This window comes from Pinus tabuliformis, chromosome 5_1 (assembly GCF_031772625.1).
Source record: "Pinus tabuliformis cultivar Carrire ecotype Pingquan chromosome 5_1, CPIR1, whole genome shotgun sequence".
Classification (NCBI taxonomy): Eukaryota; Viridiplantae; Streptophyta; class Pinopsida; order Pinales; family Pinaceae; genus Pinus; species Pinus tabuliformis.
Genome location: NC_142305.1, coordinates 190744726 through 190762826, shown reverse-complemented (window position 1 = coordinate 190762826; position 18101 = coordinate 190744726). Strand labels below are relative to the sequence as shown.

Sequence of the window (18101 nt, the reverse complement as noted above, 5' to 3'; positions counted from 1 at the left end):
TAAATCATAAAGAGCAAGTTTTTATACTTGAGCTTTGCACCAAGATACAAAGCATTATTAGTAAGAAGAAGTGCACCAAAGGGGTGGAAACAGTAGGTTGAGCAAGTTAACTAATGCCTCCACGATTACTCCCTCCATTACATCTATCCACTCAGGATGTGGACTCCCACTAGCTAATCCCATGACCATGGCACTGGGCCATGAAGTCTTTCCACTCCATTACCACCAACTTACATCAACACCTACTGCTTGAATGGTTAACTTTGGAGATGCCATCTCCCTTTGGGGGTTAGAAGCACATAATAGGGTTGATTATTTAGCTACCCCTACAAAAGTAGGGAACAACTTTACGGGACTTGATCTAGTTACACACTTGAGGGCGATCCCAGTTTGAAGTACTGATATGCCCTTGACACTTAAGTATGGTCCACTTAGATGCATTTATGATCTTAGTCTCTAATGAATGGTTGCTTTCACTTGAGTTTGAGTTACCTTTGCCAAATGATCCTACGCTACAAAGGCCTTGAGGGCACCCTAATCCATATGACGTCCAAGCCATATATTAAATTCCACTAATGACTTAGCATATGCAATGTTCCCCACTTTTGGCAGCGCATTGGGTATCTTGATGACGTGAGGAGATCATACACATCCTAGAGCACCCCGAAGCGCCAGAACTTTGGGCTTCTCTTGCCAAGCATTGAGGATTTTTTATGATGTATTAGTGGAACCAACATGACCCGCCAGAACTTTGGGCTTCTCTTGCCAAGCATTGAGGATTTTTTATGATGTATTAGTGGAACCAACATGACCCTGGGCCAGCCTTAACACTACTTGATGGGCATGCCATGACCCAAGGCCCAGATGAGGATGGTCACCCTTGGGATGATTGATGTAGGTTAGTTGCACCTAATGAAGCACTAACGCTGGAGACAGGAGGCACCATGTTGCTCACTTGACACCCATAGTGACGATGTGTGGCACCCATGACCCTTGGAGCTGCTTTGATGCATGGTTTGGGGAATTTTCTCAAATGGAGGTTGATCATGATCCTTGGAGACATTTTGAACCTTGTCTTTACCTTGATGGATCATTTGGAGCCCTAAAAGGGCATTCTTGCCACAAAATCTAGCAAGCATTGGAGAGGGGCACCCTACAAGGCTAAAACTAGACTAGGAGACAACGATGGGGTAAAGGCCCACTGTCACCACAGCCAGAACGCCCTGCTCTTTACGGATTTTCACTAATAGGAGGAGTCTTAGTATGTGAGATGATCATCTAATGGATATTCTAAGATTAGGCTACAAGGTGACACAACAAGGCTTTCTACAAGAAAGGCACAATTTAGGTTCAAGGCTTGAAAATTTTCTTTCTTGGGTTTATTTGATGAAGCACTAGACTTGGGGTTTAATTGATGAGTTGAGCATTGTTGTAACTAAAGGTGAAGGCTAGGAGAAAAGGTTTCCGACAATGTATATTAGCAAGGCCAAGGCTCATGAGACCTTCAAAAAAGCCCCTAAGTTGAAACAAAACTAGGCTATGGTTACCCCTTAGGGCAAACAACTAGGGCAAGAAAATTTAAGGAGAAGATTGAAGAAGATGCCCACCAAAAAGAAAGATTTTATGGCAAATGCTCTACCCTTGATGTTTAGGCTCTCCAATTCCACAAATTCACCTTGCCTAGGGATTTGCACCATGTCCTAGTTAGCTCACTTGGCCTTGAAAGAGTCGAATTAGGGAAAAAGAGAAGAGAAATTAATGGATTAAAAGTTAAATTGATCATCCACAAGGAAGGCTAATGGATATATCCTTGGGAGGGTGGAGTCTACGATGTGATAAATCAACCAACAAGCTTCTAAGGAGGCTGAAATTTTGATGCTCTAGTGCAACAATTCCAACAATTACCTATGCAAAGGATAATAGAGATTTCCTGGGAGAGCTACCAAGAGTTCACCACTAGGACATTCATTCACATGTTAGGTATGAACAATGCATGCAATAGATCATCTAGATAGCAATTCAATAAATCTTCAACACTTTAGGGCACAATTTGCAAGCCTAGATGCAACATTATTCCATTAATCAACAAAAGTTCACTTACAAGATAACATGCAAAAGATTCCATCCATTGATCCAAAGAATAGCTCCAAAGATAGACAAGTCAACTCCGAATATCAAAACACAATCATAGATCCTTGATCTATCCCAATAGACGTTATCTTGTAAGTGAACCTTTATTGATTAAATATTCTTCTCTATGTTTACAGAATGGAATAATGTTGAATCTAGGTTTGCAACTTGTGCCCTAATTTATTGCAAATTTATTGAATTGCTATCTAGGGGATCTTTTACATGCATTACTCATACATAACATGTGATTGAAAGTTCCTATTGGTGAACTCTTAGTATCTCTCCCATGAAATCTCCATTATCCATTGCATAGGTAATTGTTTGAAATTGTGAATTCTGGCCATCTTAGAAGCTTGTTGGTTGATCTATCACATCATAGACCCCACTGTGCCAAGGATCAAGGCGTTGGCCCTCCCTGTGGATAATCAATTCAACTTCTAATCCCATAATTTATCCTTCTTTTTTTCCCTAATTCGGTCCCTTCAAGGCCAAGTGGCTAAAGCTACGACTTGGTGCAAATTCCTAGGGAAGAGGAATATTCGAAGTTGGAGAGTCTAAATGCCAAGAGAGTGGTTGCCACAAAATCCCTTATTTTGGTAGGCATTCACTTCAATTTCATCCATAAATTTCTTTGCCTTATTTACTAGCCCTAAGTTAGCCCTAGCTTGGATTTATCTTCAACTTGGGAACCTTTTGAGGGTCTCATGTGCCCTTTTCTTGTTGAAGATCATCATTGGAAACCCTTTCTCCTCGCCTTAACCTTTCACCATCCCAACACTCAACCTACTGATCAAGCCCCAAGTCTTCTACCTCATCAAATAGGCCTCTATCAAGAAAGCAAATTGACTCCAATTGGAGCCTTGAACCTATATTATGCCTTTATTGTGTCAACTTCTACCCTAGTCTTAGAATATCCATTAGATGACCCTCTCACATATCGAGACTCCTCCCATTGGTCAAAATCCATAAAGAGCAGATGGTTTTAGCAGTGATGACAGTGGGCCTCTACCCCATTGTTGTCTCTTTGTCTAGTTTTAGCCTTGTAGGGTGCCCCTATCCAAGGCCTGCTAGATTTTGTTACACCACACCTCACAATAGATAACAACCTCCATGGATGAGTTGGCTAGGTCAATGAGAGTACTGACCGGAGAAAGGGTGAGAGCCATTCAAGGTTGGCTATATGTAGATCATAGCAGGGCTTGCTAGCTGGCAAGATGCATCATAGGAGAAAAGTTTTCTCCTAGGGCTACAAATGTATGTGGATGGGTAACATTACCAAAAGATAAAATGCTCTTTGATCTTAACCTTGCCCAAAAAACAAAGCCAACAAATTTATTACACTTTGGGAAGATGATAATCTATGTCAAAGCTCCACTAATGTCAGCCCAACTGCATCTAGGTGAGCTAAAAATGAAGCCTAGAAATTAGTTGGAGTTCTATAAAGGCAATTGGACAAGAAGGCCATCAATAATTCGAAGGAATTTCTTAGAATAAAAATCCAACTTGCGACTCAAGGATCAAAATCACATGGTTCAAGAAAAACCATGTTAAGCTCTTATAAATGTCCTCCCTAATAAAACATTGACTTCCTCAAGGGGAAGGAGGTGGGGAGGAGTGTCAAATAAAATCTAGGGTGGGAGCCAATTTACTGACATACCCAGTTCGCTAAGAAATTCCAGTCCTTTGAACACCTATAAGATCATTATACCCTTTAAGCAAGGGAGGAAGTCCTTCAAAACAGAAGATCACAATGTAGGCTCTTATAAATGTCCTCCCTAATAAAACATTGACTTCCTCAAGGGGAAGGAGGTGGGGAGGAGTGTCAAATAAAATCTAGGGTGGGAGCCAATTTACTGACATACCCAGTTCGCTAAGAAATTCCAGTCCTTTGAACACCTATAAGATCATTATACCCTTTAAGCAAGGGAGGAAGTCCTTCAAAACAGAAGATCACAATGTAGGGAATCTTACTCGCACTAAGAAAGTCAACCAAAATCAGCATGTACCAACATATTGGAGAATAGTGCATTTGCACTACTAAGGCACTAGAGCATGAGAGTCTCAAAGACAGACCACTTTGTGCAAACCAATGGAATGTTGTTGGAAGCCCCATGAAAGTGACATAAATCCTATAAAGTGTTATTGGAAACTCCACAAAGAACAATTCTAAAATACAATCAGATAAGGAAAGAAATTTGAGATATGCTGACATGGTTAAACTCTTAATGTTCTTAAATCTCTTTTAAATTTTCTAACACAGTCAAGTATCAGTGATCAGTAATCATTAATGTGTCTAACAGAACATTTCTCTTCTATCTTGAGGCATCTACAAATTGATACCTACCACAATCATAACAAGAAAAACAATCAATTTTCAAGTAGTCTCATCTCAATAAATAGGATGTAGCCAGAAAATTAATTCTTCATTTCCCACAATAAAGTTGATTGTTGACTCTGCTAAAATGTAAGCAAAATGACTCAGAAATTAACCTTTTCATGCCCTTTGATTATGAAATATCCTCCAACGTCAAAAAAGCAATCACCCTCTGCAAGCAGCTCCTTAGGAGTGAGACCATACAGATGGCAAAGATGTGACTTAACCATGATTGGAAGTCTCCCAACTAGCACACTTTTCTGTTCCTCGCTTATAGGTGTCACATGTCTTCCACCTTTTACATTTAAGCTCGAACTACTCTTACCCTTGCCATCAGCTTTGACAGGGTCTTGGATATAAACCTGCAATGATGGCAACTATCAGGCACTTTCAATTAAAATCAAACCTAATGGATCAGGTGTAACAAGGTTATCCTTTAAATAAAGATAGCATAATACCAAACTTGTTAAAAAATTGATTTCCACAAGCAACTGTTTATACAAGTCCATTGTAGATATTAGAACCTAAAGCTATTATTTCTTTATAAGATAGAAACTTTTTTGTCTCAGGGAATTTAGCCTTTTACTTTCATTTTTGCACCTTATCCCCATAATATGTCAATACCCAAAATGTTAAAGTCGCATCTCAAAGTGACATCCACAACACAAGAAGGAATGTCTATAAAGCCTCCTCAAAGTGTACTTTTTGAAGTAATCATTCAGCACAAAAGAAAAAAAGAGCGGCACCTCACTCAGTTTGGACATCTCTGATACTCAACAAAAAATAACTACTTGAAGAAACTGATTGGTCAAGGGAACTTTTAAGTTGCTCAGGGGAAAAAGGCTTTGATTAGAGAGGACTGATAACAAACATTGATAAGAGTGGGGAAAGTTTACACACTCAATATTACTGATATATCGTCATCAATCCTAGCTTCCTTCCAGATAACGAGCAGCTGAAATGTTCCACTGCCTTTCCACTTTAAATCCTAGACATCAACACAGAAAGGTACCTTACCTTGCAAACCAAAAACATGCACTATATAACTGCCAATCAGTATAGCAAAATTCATACTAAAATATAAGACTTACCCTCCAAAGAAAATTTTCACTAAAAGTAAGTGCAAGCATTAGCCGAGTAGGTATTATCTATCACTTGGTGCTTCAAGGGCCACAAGGCAGAGCTTGGTTAAAGAGATAAAAATGCAGCAAAAATGTTAAATAACATTGCATTCTAAATACTACCATGTGCATCTATTCATACTATTCAATTCGTTGGAAACTCGTGAACTAAAACCTAAAATACAAACAGTTTCTGCACCATACTCTACAATAAAACAATCCTAAAGGAAGGAATTAAAAACAAAACTTGAATCTCTATAAGTTGGGTGAACTAGATAATAAACAAGGACTTCAGTGCCATACAGCCATTTCAAATAACCTCATACCAACAGTCGAAAGTAAACAAAAGAATTCATTAACACAAAACAGACACTATCTACGATGTGGAGCTCACACCGAATGATATTTGTACTCAGGTTTGCACATATATTTCTCCATAACTCCAAGAGAAAAAGGTTGTTAAAAGTCTCAGCGTTGAGGAAAGATATGTTATGTACACTCTGCCTCAGCTAGTTATCACAGACTGTTTCCAGTTTTACATTCACTTTGTAATATTAACTAATGACCAATGACTATTGTTATCTACAATTTTGTCAACAGTTCGAGAAAACAGCGTACAAAATTTTTCAAAGATCAAAGTCATTTGCCAGCATCAATATGTCATTGTAAATCCAATTTGCAAGTTTTATTGTAAATGGTGCTAGTATGACCATTAAATTATGTAACAACACTTAGGTAAGCCTCTGATTTTGGCAAAGGATTTCATCTTAAGAAAAAAACACCCTGAATTATGTGTGTTTGTAAAAACGCGTAATTGGCAGAGTTTTTCTTCTAGCTTAAACCCCAAAGCTAGGGTGGAATTCGTTGACAAGGTCTTAGGCGAGTCCAAATGTTTATCCAGTCTAATGTAAAAGTGTGTTTAGGAATAATTTTATTGCATGGTCCCTCGTAATCAGAACACCATAGCCAAATTATTTTATTATAAACACATTTGGTTTCATACTAGATCATATTGTGTTGCAAAATTGGGTAATGTCTGGAGGGTCTGGTCTAAAAGGTGTTTTCCCCTTTCAAGAGTTGAATTTGTAATTATTTTGATGTAAAAAAAATTTGGTGCATGGTCTCACGCAATCCAAAACCATGGCTAAAATATTTGAGGGTGTAAATATTTATTAATCTCCTCTATAATCAGTTAATTAATTTTTCTGACTAAATTAATAATTATAAACAACAACAAACAAACAAACAAAAAATCCTATGCCATAAAATTAATTAATTTGGAGTCAAAAATAATTATAAGGAAATTAATTTTTCTCCAAATGGAAAATAATCAAAAATTCGTGGGTCAAAAACAAGCCAATTTTTGGGGGCCCTCCACCACGGACAAAATGGATATTTTAAAAAAAATTGAGCCCTTGGACCTTGGTGGTTAAGTCAAAATCAAATTTTTGAAAAAATTAATCCAAAATATTAATTTTTGGATTAATAAAAAAATGTTTTTTAGAGATTCAAATTTTTCCTCAAAAATTTAAAAAAAAAAATCATTGGTGGAGATTAAAAGATGATTAAGAGTTTTCGATGATCAATATTATTTTGATAAGGATCAAGCCAACTAGCCATTATTTTCCACTTGGAGGGGTTTTCTGTATATAAGGAAGCCAATTAGCTTCTATTTTCCATCTTTGGATAGGATAATCTTGTAACGCTAATACTGAGCTATTGGGGTTCAGATCATGGTGTTCTCCTATTTCTTGATCTGTGGTATGTGCTGGTTATGTGTTTATCCTATAGCTGAATATTTAATTTAACTGTTATTTCATTTGTGCATCATAAGAACATTCTATTGGTACAAGTTATCTTAGGTGATCTGATTCACTATACAAATTAACAGTTTATCTTGAGAATTTATAGAGATTTACAGGTGTGCTAGCCCTTGGGCTCCAAGTTCACAGACTGTGGCGAAAATCCAACCTTGTTAGGGCTCTAATCTTTCATTGTGGTGAATTATTTTGCAGGAGGGTTTTGGCCGATGTATCTTTCAAAATTATTCATCCATGCAATTTATCAAAGAAAATTTTCAAGACTTTTATTTGATCTTGGGCTACGATGAATTGATTTGCTAATGAGAGCTAAAAAAAATTAATTTGTAAATATTGTACATTTGTAAACTATTTTCCAACGCTTGTTTTATTTTGTAGCACTTGGGATTTTTGGGGTTTTAAATTTTTGTATATATTTGGGGTTTTGGAATTCTTTCATTCATTTGTGCAAGTGAATTTTTAAGCTCTCAAGGAAAATCGTTGGGATTTGAGGCAGATCTAGGCATAGGAAGGCAAGACCTAGCCTCTATTCTTCATCCAACCTCAACGTCCAGCGAAAAAGGGATGACGTTGGCCCTCAAAGAAGTGAATTTCAGTATTTTATCATAATTTTTTGTCATTGCAGGGTTCGAGCAATTTTTTAAGGCCTCTAAGGCTTCGTCATCCCCTCCCCAAGCCTAGTTGTGGCCTTTTAAGTTTTATCCCTCTGTGTCTACTTTTTTTTTGTTTCGTTGAGTCACAGGCAATTTTGGCCTTGTTTCTTAGGGCCACGGGCCTTTTCCCTTAGCCGCATCCCCTTTTGGGGCCTCCTCTTCTTGGTCCGAGCCCTTTTACGACTGGTCGTGAGCTCTACAGGCTCTTTCTATTAGGCCACAAACCCTTAAGGGCCTTGGCCCCCAGCCGCAGCCCCTTATGGGGCTTCTCTGCCTTTGTCGCAGCCCCTTATGGGGCTTCTCTGCCTTTGTCGCAGCCCTTAGAGGACTTCGATCCCTAGCCGCAAGCCCCCAGCCGCAGCCCCTTATGGGGCTTCTCTGCCTTTGTCGCAGCCCCTTATGGGGCTTCTCTGCCTTTGTCGCAGCCCTTAGAGGACTTCGATCCCTAGCCGCAAGCCATTTTAGGTCTTGTTGTGGCCCTAGGTTGCCCTCTAACCCTCTCATCGCCCCTCTTTTGGCCTCTATTCACTTGGACGACAGCTCTATTGAGCTTATTTCCCTTAGTCGAGGTCCCTTCTAGCCTCCGTTTCACTGTCATTGCCCTTTCTTGGCCTCCTTTAGCCTTTCCAACCCCATCGCCTGCCCTCTTCCAACCCTAGCCTCTTCCTCTTGCCCTCATTCAACCATTATTCGGTCATTGAGTTGGTTTGCATTTCATCTCTAACAATTTGTTTCGCAATGATTTTGGAGCTAACTTGGTGGTTGCAGGTGAACAAGTTCATTGGAAGAGTCTCTAGTCATCTACAAGGCCATCAGGCCTCTTGGTTTGCTCTCTAATCCCTCATTGTCGTCACCGTTTTACTTGAATTCTGAAGCATTTTATGACAGCGGTATTTTCAAGACCTAAGCACATCTAAAATAACCATAAATTTACTCATTAATCACTCAAGGCGTTAACACTAAACAAGTGATCAAATGAATTGTATATAAGTGAAGTTTTTGTGCACTATTGTGTTATTTCCAGATCTGATATGTTTGTTACAGCAGCACAGCCATATAAAATCGCTTACAGCAGGGATAAAATCACCCAGTGTTGCGGGGGAGCGCCCCCCCCCCCCCCCCCCCTCGCTCCCGCTCCCGATCCGCGCTCCGGGCGGGAGCGGGTCGGGAGCGCGCTCCCTAAAAAAATTTTCGCTCCCTGCCTTTTCGGGAGCGTTTTGCCTTTTTTGCATTTTTTTTTTTGTAGTAATTTTCAAAATGCAATTTTTTTTGAAAGAAACAAATAGTTTTTGAGTGGGGCAACTTAATGATCAAGTCTAGGCCCTAGTATTGATATGCTATTCATGGTAATGTTAAATTCTTAAAGTAAAAGTGACATTTTCTTTAATTTTCATTTTCATCCTTTTACTTAAATTTTTAACATTACCATGAAATGACTCAGGATGTTTGAGAGTGGTTTCGTCCTCATTGGATTTCATATGGAGAAAGTAGAATTTTAGATTTCATTCAAAATCCAGCAGACTTATCAGTTTTTCAGGATTTCAGGATTGGGGGATTGCAATGTTTCCATTGAATTTTGTCATGTATTAGGGTATGGAACTCATATTTAATCAAGAGTACCAATCCCTCTATGTACCTTGATGTTAGTGACATTGGTTGTCGAACTCCTCTATCATGACCCTTCTAAAAATGTACGCATCACTCAAACAAAATCTTGACTTGACATGCTATGCTTTTTCTATCTTATGTTAATGCTTAGAGGGTGATATTAATGACAAAGATCCCTATACAGATACAAAGGTAATGACAAAGATACCTCTGGATATTAATGCTTGGAGGGTGATATTAATGACAAAGATCCTGATTTTGCAACAAGACTAAAAAATTAGACATTTCTCGTGGTGGCAAGAGGCCCAAGCATAAGAAATAGATAATAGATTTACTTCTCTTCTCTAGTTTCTAGTAGCTTTAATAACTATTGACTCTTTCATATTTATTATGATATTTTTTTAAACAATATATGACAATTTAAGTTTGAAGTTGGCAATTATAACTCATTAGTAATGAATTATGAATATGATGCTTCATGAAAGTTGAAAGTTGTTTCATTTCGTTTCATTTCATAACATTTCATTTCATGTTAGATATTATTTGTTGTAATGGTTACACTTAGCTTACAAGTACAACTTTGGTGATCAATGATGATAAATGTTATATATTGAATTTTGAAAGCTTGAAACTTTAAGATTGATGAATCATGAGACTCAATATGTTGTATGTTACTATGTTACTAACTTGCGGATGTGGTTGATGAAGATTATAACTTCTAGATGATTGTTGTTATATGGTTCAATCTATGCTTTTTTATGTTTTTTATATCTAATTCATCATTCTACATGTTTTTGTTGACATATATGTATCAAAAATTAAAAAATATAAAAAATATATATATTTTTAAAAAATCGCTCCGGGATTCGCTCCCAAACCGGGAGCTTCTGAAAATGGTCGCTCCCGCTCCCGCTTCCGCTCCCGCTCCCAAGTAACATTGAAATCACCTAACATTGGCGAAATAATTAATTTGCCAGCATATTTCATCATCGGTAAATCATTGGCATTGTTTAGGCTTGCATAATTTGGCATATTTTTCCATTTCTTGAAGGTTGTTGGGTTAATTTGAAGTCTGATATATACTGCATTAGGTTTGATATAAACATAACAATGGTGCCAAAAGTGTCAGCAATCATCTGATTTCACTTGGAATTTATTTCCTGCTTCCTAATAAGCTAAGTCACATGACACGAGGACATGAGACACGGAGGACACGTAAATATGAGTATTTGACACGAGACGTAGTGAGCCCGGAAACAGGACACGAGGGACACGTTTTATCTATATATATATATATATATATATATATATATATATATAAACACTGAAATATAGTGCTTGATCCATATAGATATGAATCATGATGATATCTATTTAGTATTTAGTATACACTATTTACTATTTACTATTTAGTAATTTACTAGTTAGTTTATTAATTTTACTACATCATCGATGTTCACAGTTCAATGTTCATTGTTCATGTTATACTTTTTGTTATCAACTTCAAACAAGTTTGATCATGTTCAAACTTCACATAAATTTATGAACTATAAATTTATATGAGTTCAAACTCCATTGTTGGCCAAAGCGTTAATCGAGCTTTCCCTCCCTTTAGACCTGGAAGGTGTAGTGAGCAATGAGCACATGACGGAGAGCTGGGATTTTTATTTCAACACACAATCTATACGTGGTCACTCGTGTATAATTAAGTTAAGTTCCGTAGGCTATAACACAACTTATAAGAAATTTAAGTGCTCCAAACTCTTGGCAAAGCATGCAAACGCTCGTCTCCTACATCTCCAGGTCCAGGTCGATGTGAAGTTGTGAGAATTGCGCTCGAATCTGATGGAATTCCTCACACTGCACAACAAATTGGATTCCAGCGACGAGCAAACTCAACTTCAGTGGCGAACAATGACAAAAAAAACCCAAAAATAAACCATGTTGCAAGTTTTAAATGTCACTTTTCATGGGACACGTGTCCTAAGAACCAAAAACGTTAGTGCACGTTTTCGACACGTCCAAAACATGTGTCCCGATAGGAGGAGACGAAGAAAAACGTTTTCAACACATTTTAGGGCGGTTTTCGTGTCCGACACGTGAAATACGCGACACGAGACCCTGAGAGCTAATAAGTGATATCTAATGAGATTTGGGTGTTTTTCTTACTATTGCAATCATTTGCATCTTGGATGCCATCTCTTGCATCTCATTGCATTTTTTGCAGCCCTTGCATAAGCACATCATTAATTACACTCTCATTAACAAACATGAGTGCTCTAAAAGGCTAAATGAATTGGTGATTATTGGTTAATTGCTCTAAAAAATAATATGGTTGATTAATGCTTTCTCTCTCATTAATAACTAGCATTATTGTGACATTGAAATATCCTATGTTGCACGAGTTTCTAGTACGCAGATACTTCTGGTATGGGGGAACAAGTATCTGGTACAGCTAGAAGCTTTCCCTAAATTTATAGGAAACGTCAAGTTGGGAGCGGCAATAATATAATATATTAAAGATAAAAATAAAATAGTTTATTTATTTCCATCCAAAACTTGCTAATTAAATTTCATCCTGCAGTTTCCATCTTGTAATGAAATATGTAAAAGATTGAACTTTGAAACACTGCCAAAACAAATCAAAATATTTGCCAATGATTTCCTTGCCAACAAAGAAACATGCGGAACTACGAAACCGAAAAAAAAAGGCTATTATTACACTTGATTATTATGTGATTTCATGCAACGCTATATTATATTCAACTTCGAAATTCAAGTTTGGAAATTTATAAAATGAAACTAACAAACACGCTACTCTTTCTCTTTCTGACCATCACTGTAATTTGTTGAATCTTATCATTAAAGCTTCAAGATAGACTTCAAGAAAGTAGACTTATTTGCAATTGTTGAACTTCAAGATTTGCAACAGAGCCTGCCAAGGAATGACTGACAACTGTCTATATTTTGTTGAAACCTTTGCTACAACTCCACGTCTCTATCGCTTTACAAAGCCCATGCAGTCCAGCCCCCTGACCTGTCATGTATCACTTAGAAAATAAACAAATGGTACTTTCTCTGCTCGAAATAGGTACCCGAAAGGTGAAAATCTGCTCAAAATAGGTACCCGAAACATCAAAATTTGTTGTAGTGAAGCACCCGAAAAGCTCCAAAGTACCCTTTGAATCTCCCAGCGATTTTGGAAAGTTTCCTACTAGCTCCCAAGCTCGCAGTAGCACAGGAGTGTGGGGTACGTGCTCTCCAATGCCTGGGAGCGGTACCCGTGTTACTATGGAAATATATCTATTTGTCATTGCTATCTCATGACCAAAGAATTGGATAATTGGTCACATTGTCTCTTGTGCATTTACTAATATTGTGTTTCGCAGGTGAGCTTCATAGCTAACTTTATACTCTTGCAAATCTAATCACTCTTAAAACACTTAAATTGGCAATCATAATCGTGATTAGAGTAATCCTAAAGTGATCCAAAGATTTTCTAATTGTGATCATCTAATAGGCATATTGACATTTCATTAGCGTTTAAGTAATATAAAGAATTGATATTTGTGTTTAAGCTCTCTCTCTCTTTTGTATCTAATTGACACATTGGCGCTCTATTGTTAATTGTCATTATCTAATTGGCATTCAAGCATTATTGAGATAAGCATTGAATTTGTTTATTTCATGAGCAATTGTCTATTGGTATTCTTCGCGCCTTCTATCTTGTTTCACTGAGCACTTTTCTTTTAGTGAAGATTGTCATTACACATTGATTAAGTACTTCATTGTTCTAAATTGAATATCGTTGTAACTTATCTCTAATTGTCTAAGTTATTTAACAATCTCACTAAAAGTAATCTCTCATCTTGTATTTTCACCCTACGATTAGACTTACATTAATTAATTTACCTCCAAATTTAAGCTTGGTTGAAAGACTTTTTGCACCACATTTTTCATCTAGCTTGCGAAGTCTAGACCCTATTTTGTGGTTAACACATTCTTTCGTTGGAGGCATTGGGTGGTTAGATTTGCAGGGGAGGTATCGTTAATATAGCCATTGCTATCTTTCCCTAGGCTTCTCTCCACAACTTACTCTAGAGAATAGTTTCAAAATAGCTAAGGGAAAATATTCATATAGTTAGGTACCTAACTTAAAATTAATCAAGACCGTGCATTTCACTTAATTTTAGGTAGTTTTAGGTGTTGCATTTCATATAGGATAGTGAACCATTCTAAAGCAACAATTGTTCATCCAGAGGCTTGGTCGAAAATTCGTGTAAAGCAAGTATTTTGACTCCATTAAGGCACTGATCTCTCAAAGGAATCTAATCTAATCATTAAACTTGCTAAATTAACCAAGTTTCTTGGCCATCCAATTGTGTCTCTTGTACTTGTCGGTTGTCGACGGGTCTTTTCATCTTCAGATTTCATAAGGACTACCCCCCATAGCCTGTTGTTGGGAGACAGGTAGAACAGAGAGGTCGGGAATCAGAGTGACAACTCTGACTTGATCATTGTCACACCTCACCTATACATTTTGATCAACAACAACTATCAAGTTTATCTTTAGAGCTATTTAGAAATCACTGCAATTTCTACAACCGGCTAATCCTTGATACCCCCAAATTGGTCACTGTTATACTTTGTATTTTATTGTATCCCGAGCTCTCTATTATAGTGACTTACAAATGTGGTCTTTGACACGTGAAAGAAATCACGATGTTATCAACATAAAGACAGCTACTAGAAATTCCTTGCTAGGAAAATCTCCCAAGTTAGGCTAACCATTGTCCCCAGCAATCATGTATCTAGGCCTCAGTCTATAAACAAGTAGAGTAGATGGCAGCCCTTTTTTGCCTAGTCTGTGAAAGGCACACAACAAGTTTCACTACTTATCCTAGAAGTGGTAGGAAGAAAGGCTTATTCTAAAAATCTTGAGGGGGAGAAAGGAAACCAAGGAGACAAGGAATTTAAGGCAGGGACAGTTGAGTAGACATCTAAGGAGCCCTTCAAGTGAAAGCATAATGGTACCTTTTGTTGAAAGGAAAAATGTTGTCTTCCATGAACATTGTTAGAAATTAGGACTCCATAAGGAACCTTAAAGGTTGTGAGGTAATATGGATTTCTATCATCCTGGCGAATGAAGCATATTAGATGAAGAAATCCCTTGCAACACTCAAGACATTAAAAAAAAAAGATAGGACTAGCATAGAGAAATCCCCCCAAACTCTGTTCGAGAATGCAAGACATAAGAAATAAATTTGAAAAGACTTCTTGATATTGCACACTGATATTAGAGTATTACATAAAATATAGAGATTGGAACACGAGAGAGTACAAATTGTTCATATGTATAATTTGAAACTGACGGCTCCACTAAGAATATAGATACAAAATTGAAGCACTGCCTTCTTGAGACAAGATTCCTTGAAAAGTTATGCACAAAGTCACTAGATTCACCTCAAGGCACCCGACACCTACATCTAAATCTCCTCAAAATCGTGCATCTTTGATTTGTATCAGATTCTTTGAATTTCTTTGTATTTTGGATCTGATATGTTTTACACTTATTCATGTGTTATTGTAGTTTTGTAATCCGAATTAGAAGTCTTCACATTGAAAAATTTTCCACAATAAGTATTGTTTCTCCAATTGCGACTAGACAAATTGATTTTACTTCTTATGGTTCTCCATCCCAGCTCCTATTATGTTGTTATCACAGCCTGACTATTTGATGATGCTATCTGCCAACAATTGCAGTCATTGCATCTTCGGAAAATTTGGTGCTTTTGTCTTCATCCCCAGTTGGCAAGATGAAGTTTAAAATTTAAACAGTTGTTATTCTTTAATTAAGATTTTATTTTTTATTTTTACAATATAATATTCGCATTTTAAATATATATTTCTAAAAAAATAGGGTTAGGATTCTCATTCCCCAATTCATAGTTCTCGTTGAGTGCCACACCCACACTAGATTCTTCTGCCAATTTCAATCACACACACAATTACTATAACCTTTTTTAGTCCCAAATACATAAATAAGATTATATAATTCCCTACACACCATATTAGAAAGAATTGAAGCACCGAATGGTTTAGCCAAGAAATCTCCACAATAAATACAACAAGAGAAGATGATCGTAAGTTACTGACAAAAATGTCAACAAGGAAAGCAAAAAAAAATGACAAAAGATTGATGCAAAGTTCAAACATCACAAGGAGGAATGATACCCCAAAAGAAAGATAGTGAACCAAGAAATTTTTCACATATGCAATGTGTTAGCGCTTGAAATTTCACCTCAGGCTGAGAAAGGCAAACTCCAAGGCAACATCAAACCACTTAGCCTCGTAGCTAACCCTACGGGGCAGGAGAGGGCTCTCTCTGGTATATCTCGGTAAAGATCTTCAACGGGCGAGATAACCAATAAGGAAACACTGATTTTAGGCTCGTAAACTGATAAAAAAGGTTTGAATTGGAAGTTTTAAGATTTTGGTGGAAAGTTGGGGAAAGGCAATTTTGGGTGCGGGGATTGGACACAGTTTTTGCAGGGGGTTCTTTGAGGCAAGGTAGGAGACAGTATTGATGCCTTTGATAGAGTTGGATGGATGAGAATGACCGGTGAGGAGTTAAGGAGAGCAAGCAATAACCTTGAATTCCCCTTAAACAGTTGAAAACATTGATATTAAGCAAACTTAAAAGCGGAGCATGACAGTCATGAATTCTACTTTAACACTTCATTTGCCTAATTTACAGAAGGAAAAGCAAGGAAATGATTCACATAACACATTTACAAGTACAAAGAGAAACACACCATCAATACATGTGACCACAAGAATCCCAAAAAGGACTGCAAAACCCTGGTCTTTCTTCCTTTGCCAAAACTGCAGAGATACAATGAGTAATACAATAGAGCTTTCTCCCTCAAGAGTCCAACCATGAAAATGAGCAAGAAAGTACATAATATATGCCATCTAACATCTTTCCCTGCCTCTAGGGGTCGAGCTCACTATCCTAGGAGTTGTTTCAACCAATTCTAAACTAAGCACTGAAAACTAGGCAATCAAAACAACTTGCTTATATAAGCTAGGAAACCAATCCATTCATTAAATTTTTGCCCATCTTATGAATGAATCTTTTAGAACAGATAAATAAGTGTCAAAATATCATAAAATTACATCATTTACAACAAGGAGGATGAAAATCAACTCCAAAAAGTCAAATCCAGTCAAAACTGCGTTTTGCTGAGCTGTAGGTTGAGTACCTGTGCAAACTGCCTGATGGGTCGCGCGCAATTCCTGAATGGGTCGCGCGCCTTTGGAGGCACTTTTGAGGCACTTCCAGGTGTCCAAATGAGGCAAAAGTGGGCTTGTTGGAAAGGTCTGGATGTCTACTTTCCAACCCAAGTGGAATTTCTGAATTTGGTGGTCATTTGCCCCTCCAAAATTGCAATCTCCCAAGACTGCTTCCTGTGTGTCAAAAATGTGGCAGAAAGTCATTTTTTGCTTGTTTTTTGACTTTCTAGAGGCCCAAAACTTGGTGAAATTTCTTGGCAATGGCTGAGCAAGTGTAACTTTTCATGACAAATCCAAAAATGCTGAGTTTTCCCAAAATGGAGTTGCCAAACGAAAGGGTCGCGCGCGGCGCGCGACCCATTGGTGGAGAAAACCTGTTTTTTGCCAGAAAAATCACAAATGACCCAAAATGCTCAAAAATTTTTGAAATTTGTGCTGGAGTTGAGTTATTTAGTATCATGCTCCTTCAAAGAAGCCACAGCCAAGATGTGGAGGGGGTCGGGCTTTTTCCTTCGTTTTTGTGCTTTGGCCAACCGTCTTTGGAGCACTTTCATTCTTGCCTTGCATACATGCATCCGCGCCCAATAATTATTTTTCATGTTCCTGAGCAAGTCCTTATCTTGGTTGGCCTTGGCCAGCAACCTCTCCAAATGAGCATTGACCCGGAGAAGCATAGCTTCTCGCTCAACGGGTACCAAATCGTCGGGTCTCTTTCGAGCCAAGTTGCGGTCCTCATGAATCCTCCGCAACTCATCAAGAGTGTGCTCATCCTCCAACTGCTTGTTGCGCTGCTCTAAATATGTGATCGTCCATTGTGCCCCTTCCAATCTTTGCTGCAATGAATCATTTTCAGCGCTTAGGTGCTGAATGATCTCCTTTGACTCTAGGCTAGGAGAACTGATGTCAAGATCAACAACCTCTATGCCCGGAACACCTGATGGCCCCTCATCAATCTTGGGCTGCTTGCCTCTCTCTGGTACCTGTGTTGCTATCGGAGACGAGGCCCCTTCCACTTGGTGTGGAGATAACACTCGCTGAGCTGATGAAGATGGCGAGACCCCTTCCACCTGATGTGGAGAAAATACTCGTCGAGCTGCTA

The 18101-nt window shown here is 37.9% G+C and overlaps 1 protein-coding gene across 2 annotated transcripts in view; it reads right to left on the bottom strand.

Moving 5' to 3' along the window:
- The window catches only part of LOC149164049 (DNA-directed RNA polymerase D subunit 2b-like), a 285673-nt gene that overhangs the window by 181734 nt on the left and 85838 nt on the right, over positions 1-18101 (bottom strand). For both annotated transcript variants that reach the window (XM_089431941.1, XM_089431942.1), the window contains one exon: positions 4621-4866. In XM_089431941.1, the coding sequence (XP_089288067.1) occupies positions 4621-4866 (246 nt within the window). The remainder of the gene's footprint in view (positions 1-4620; positions 4867-18101) is intronic.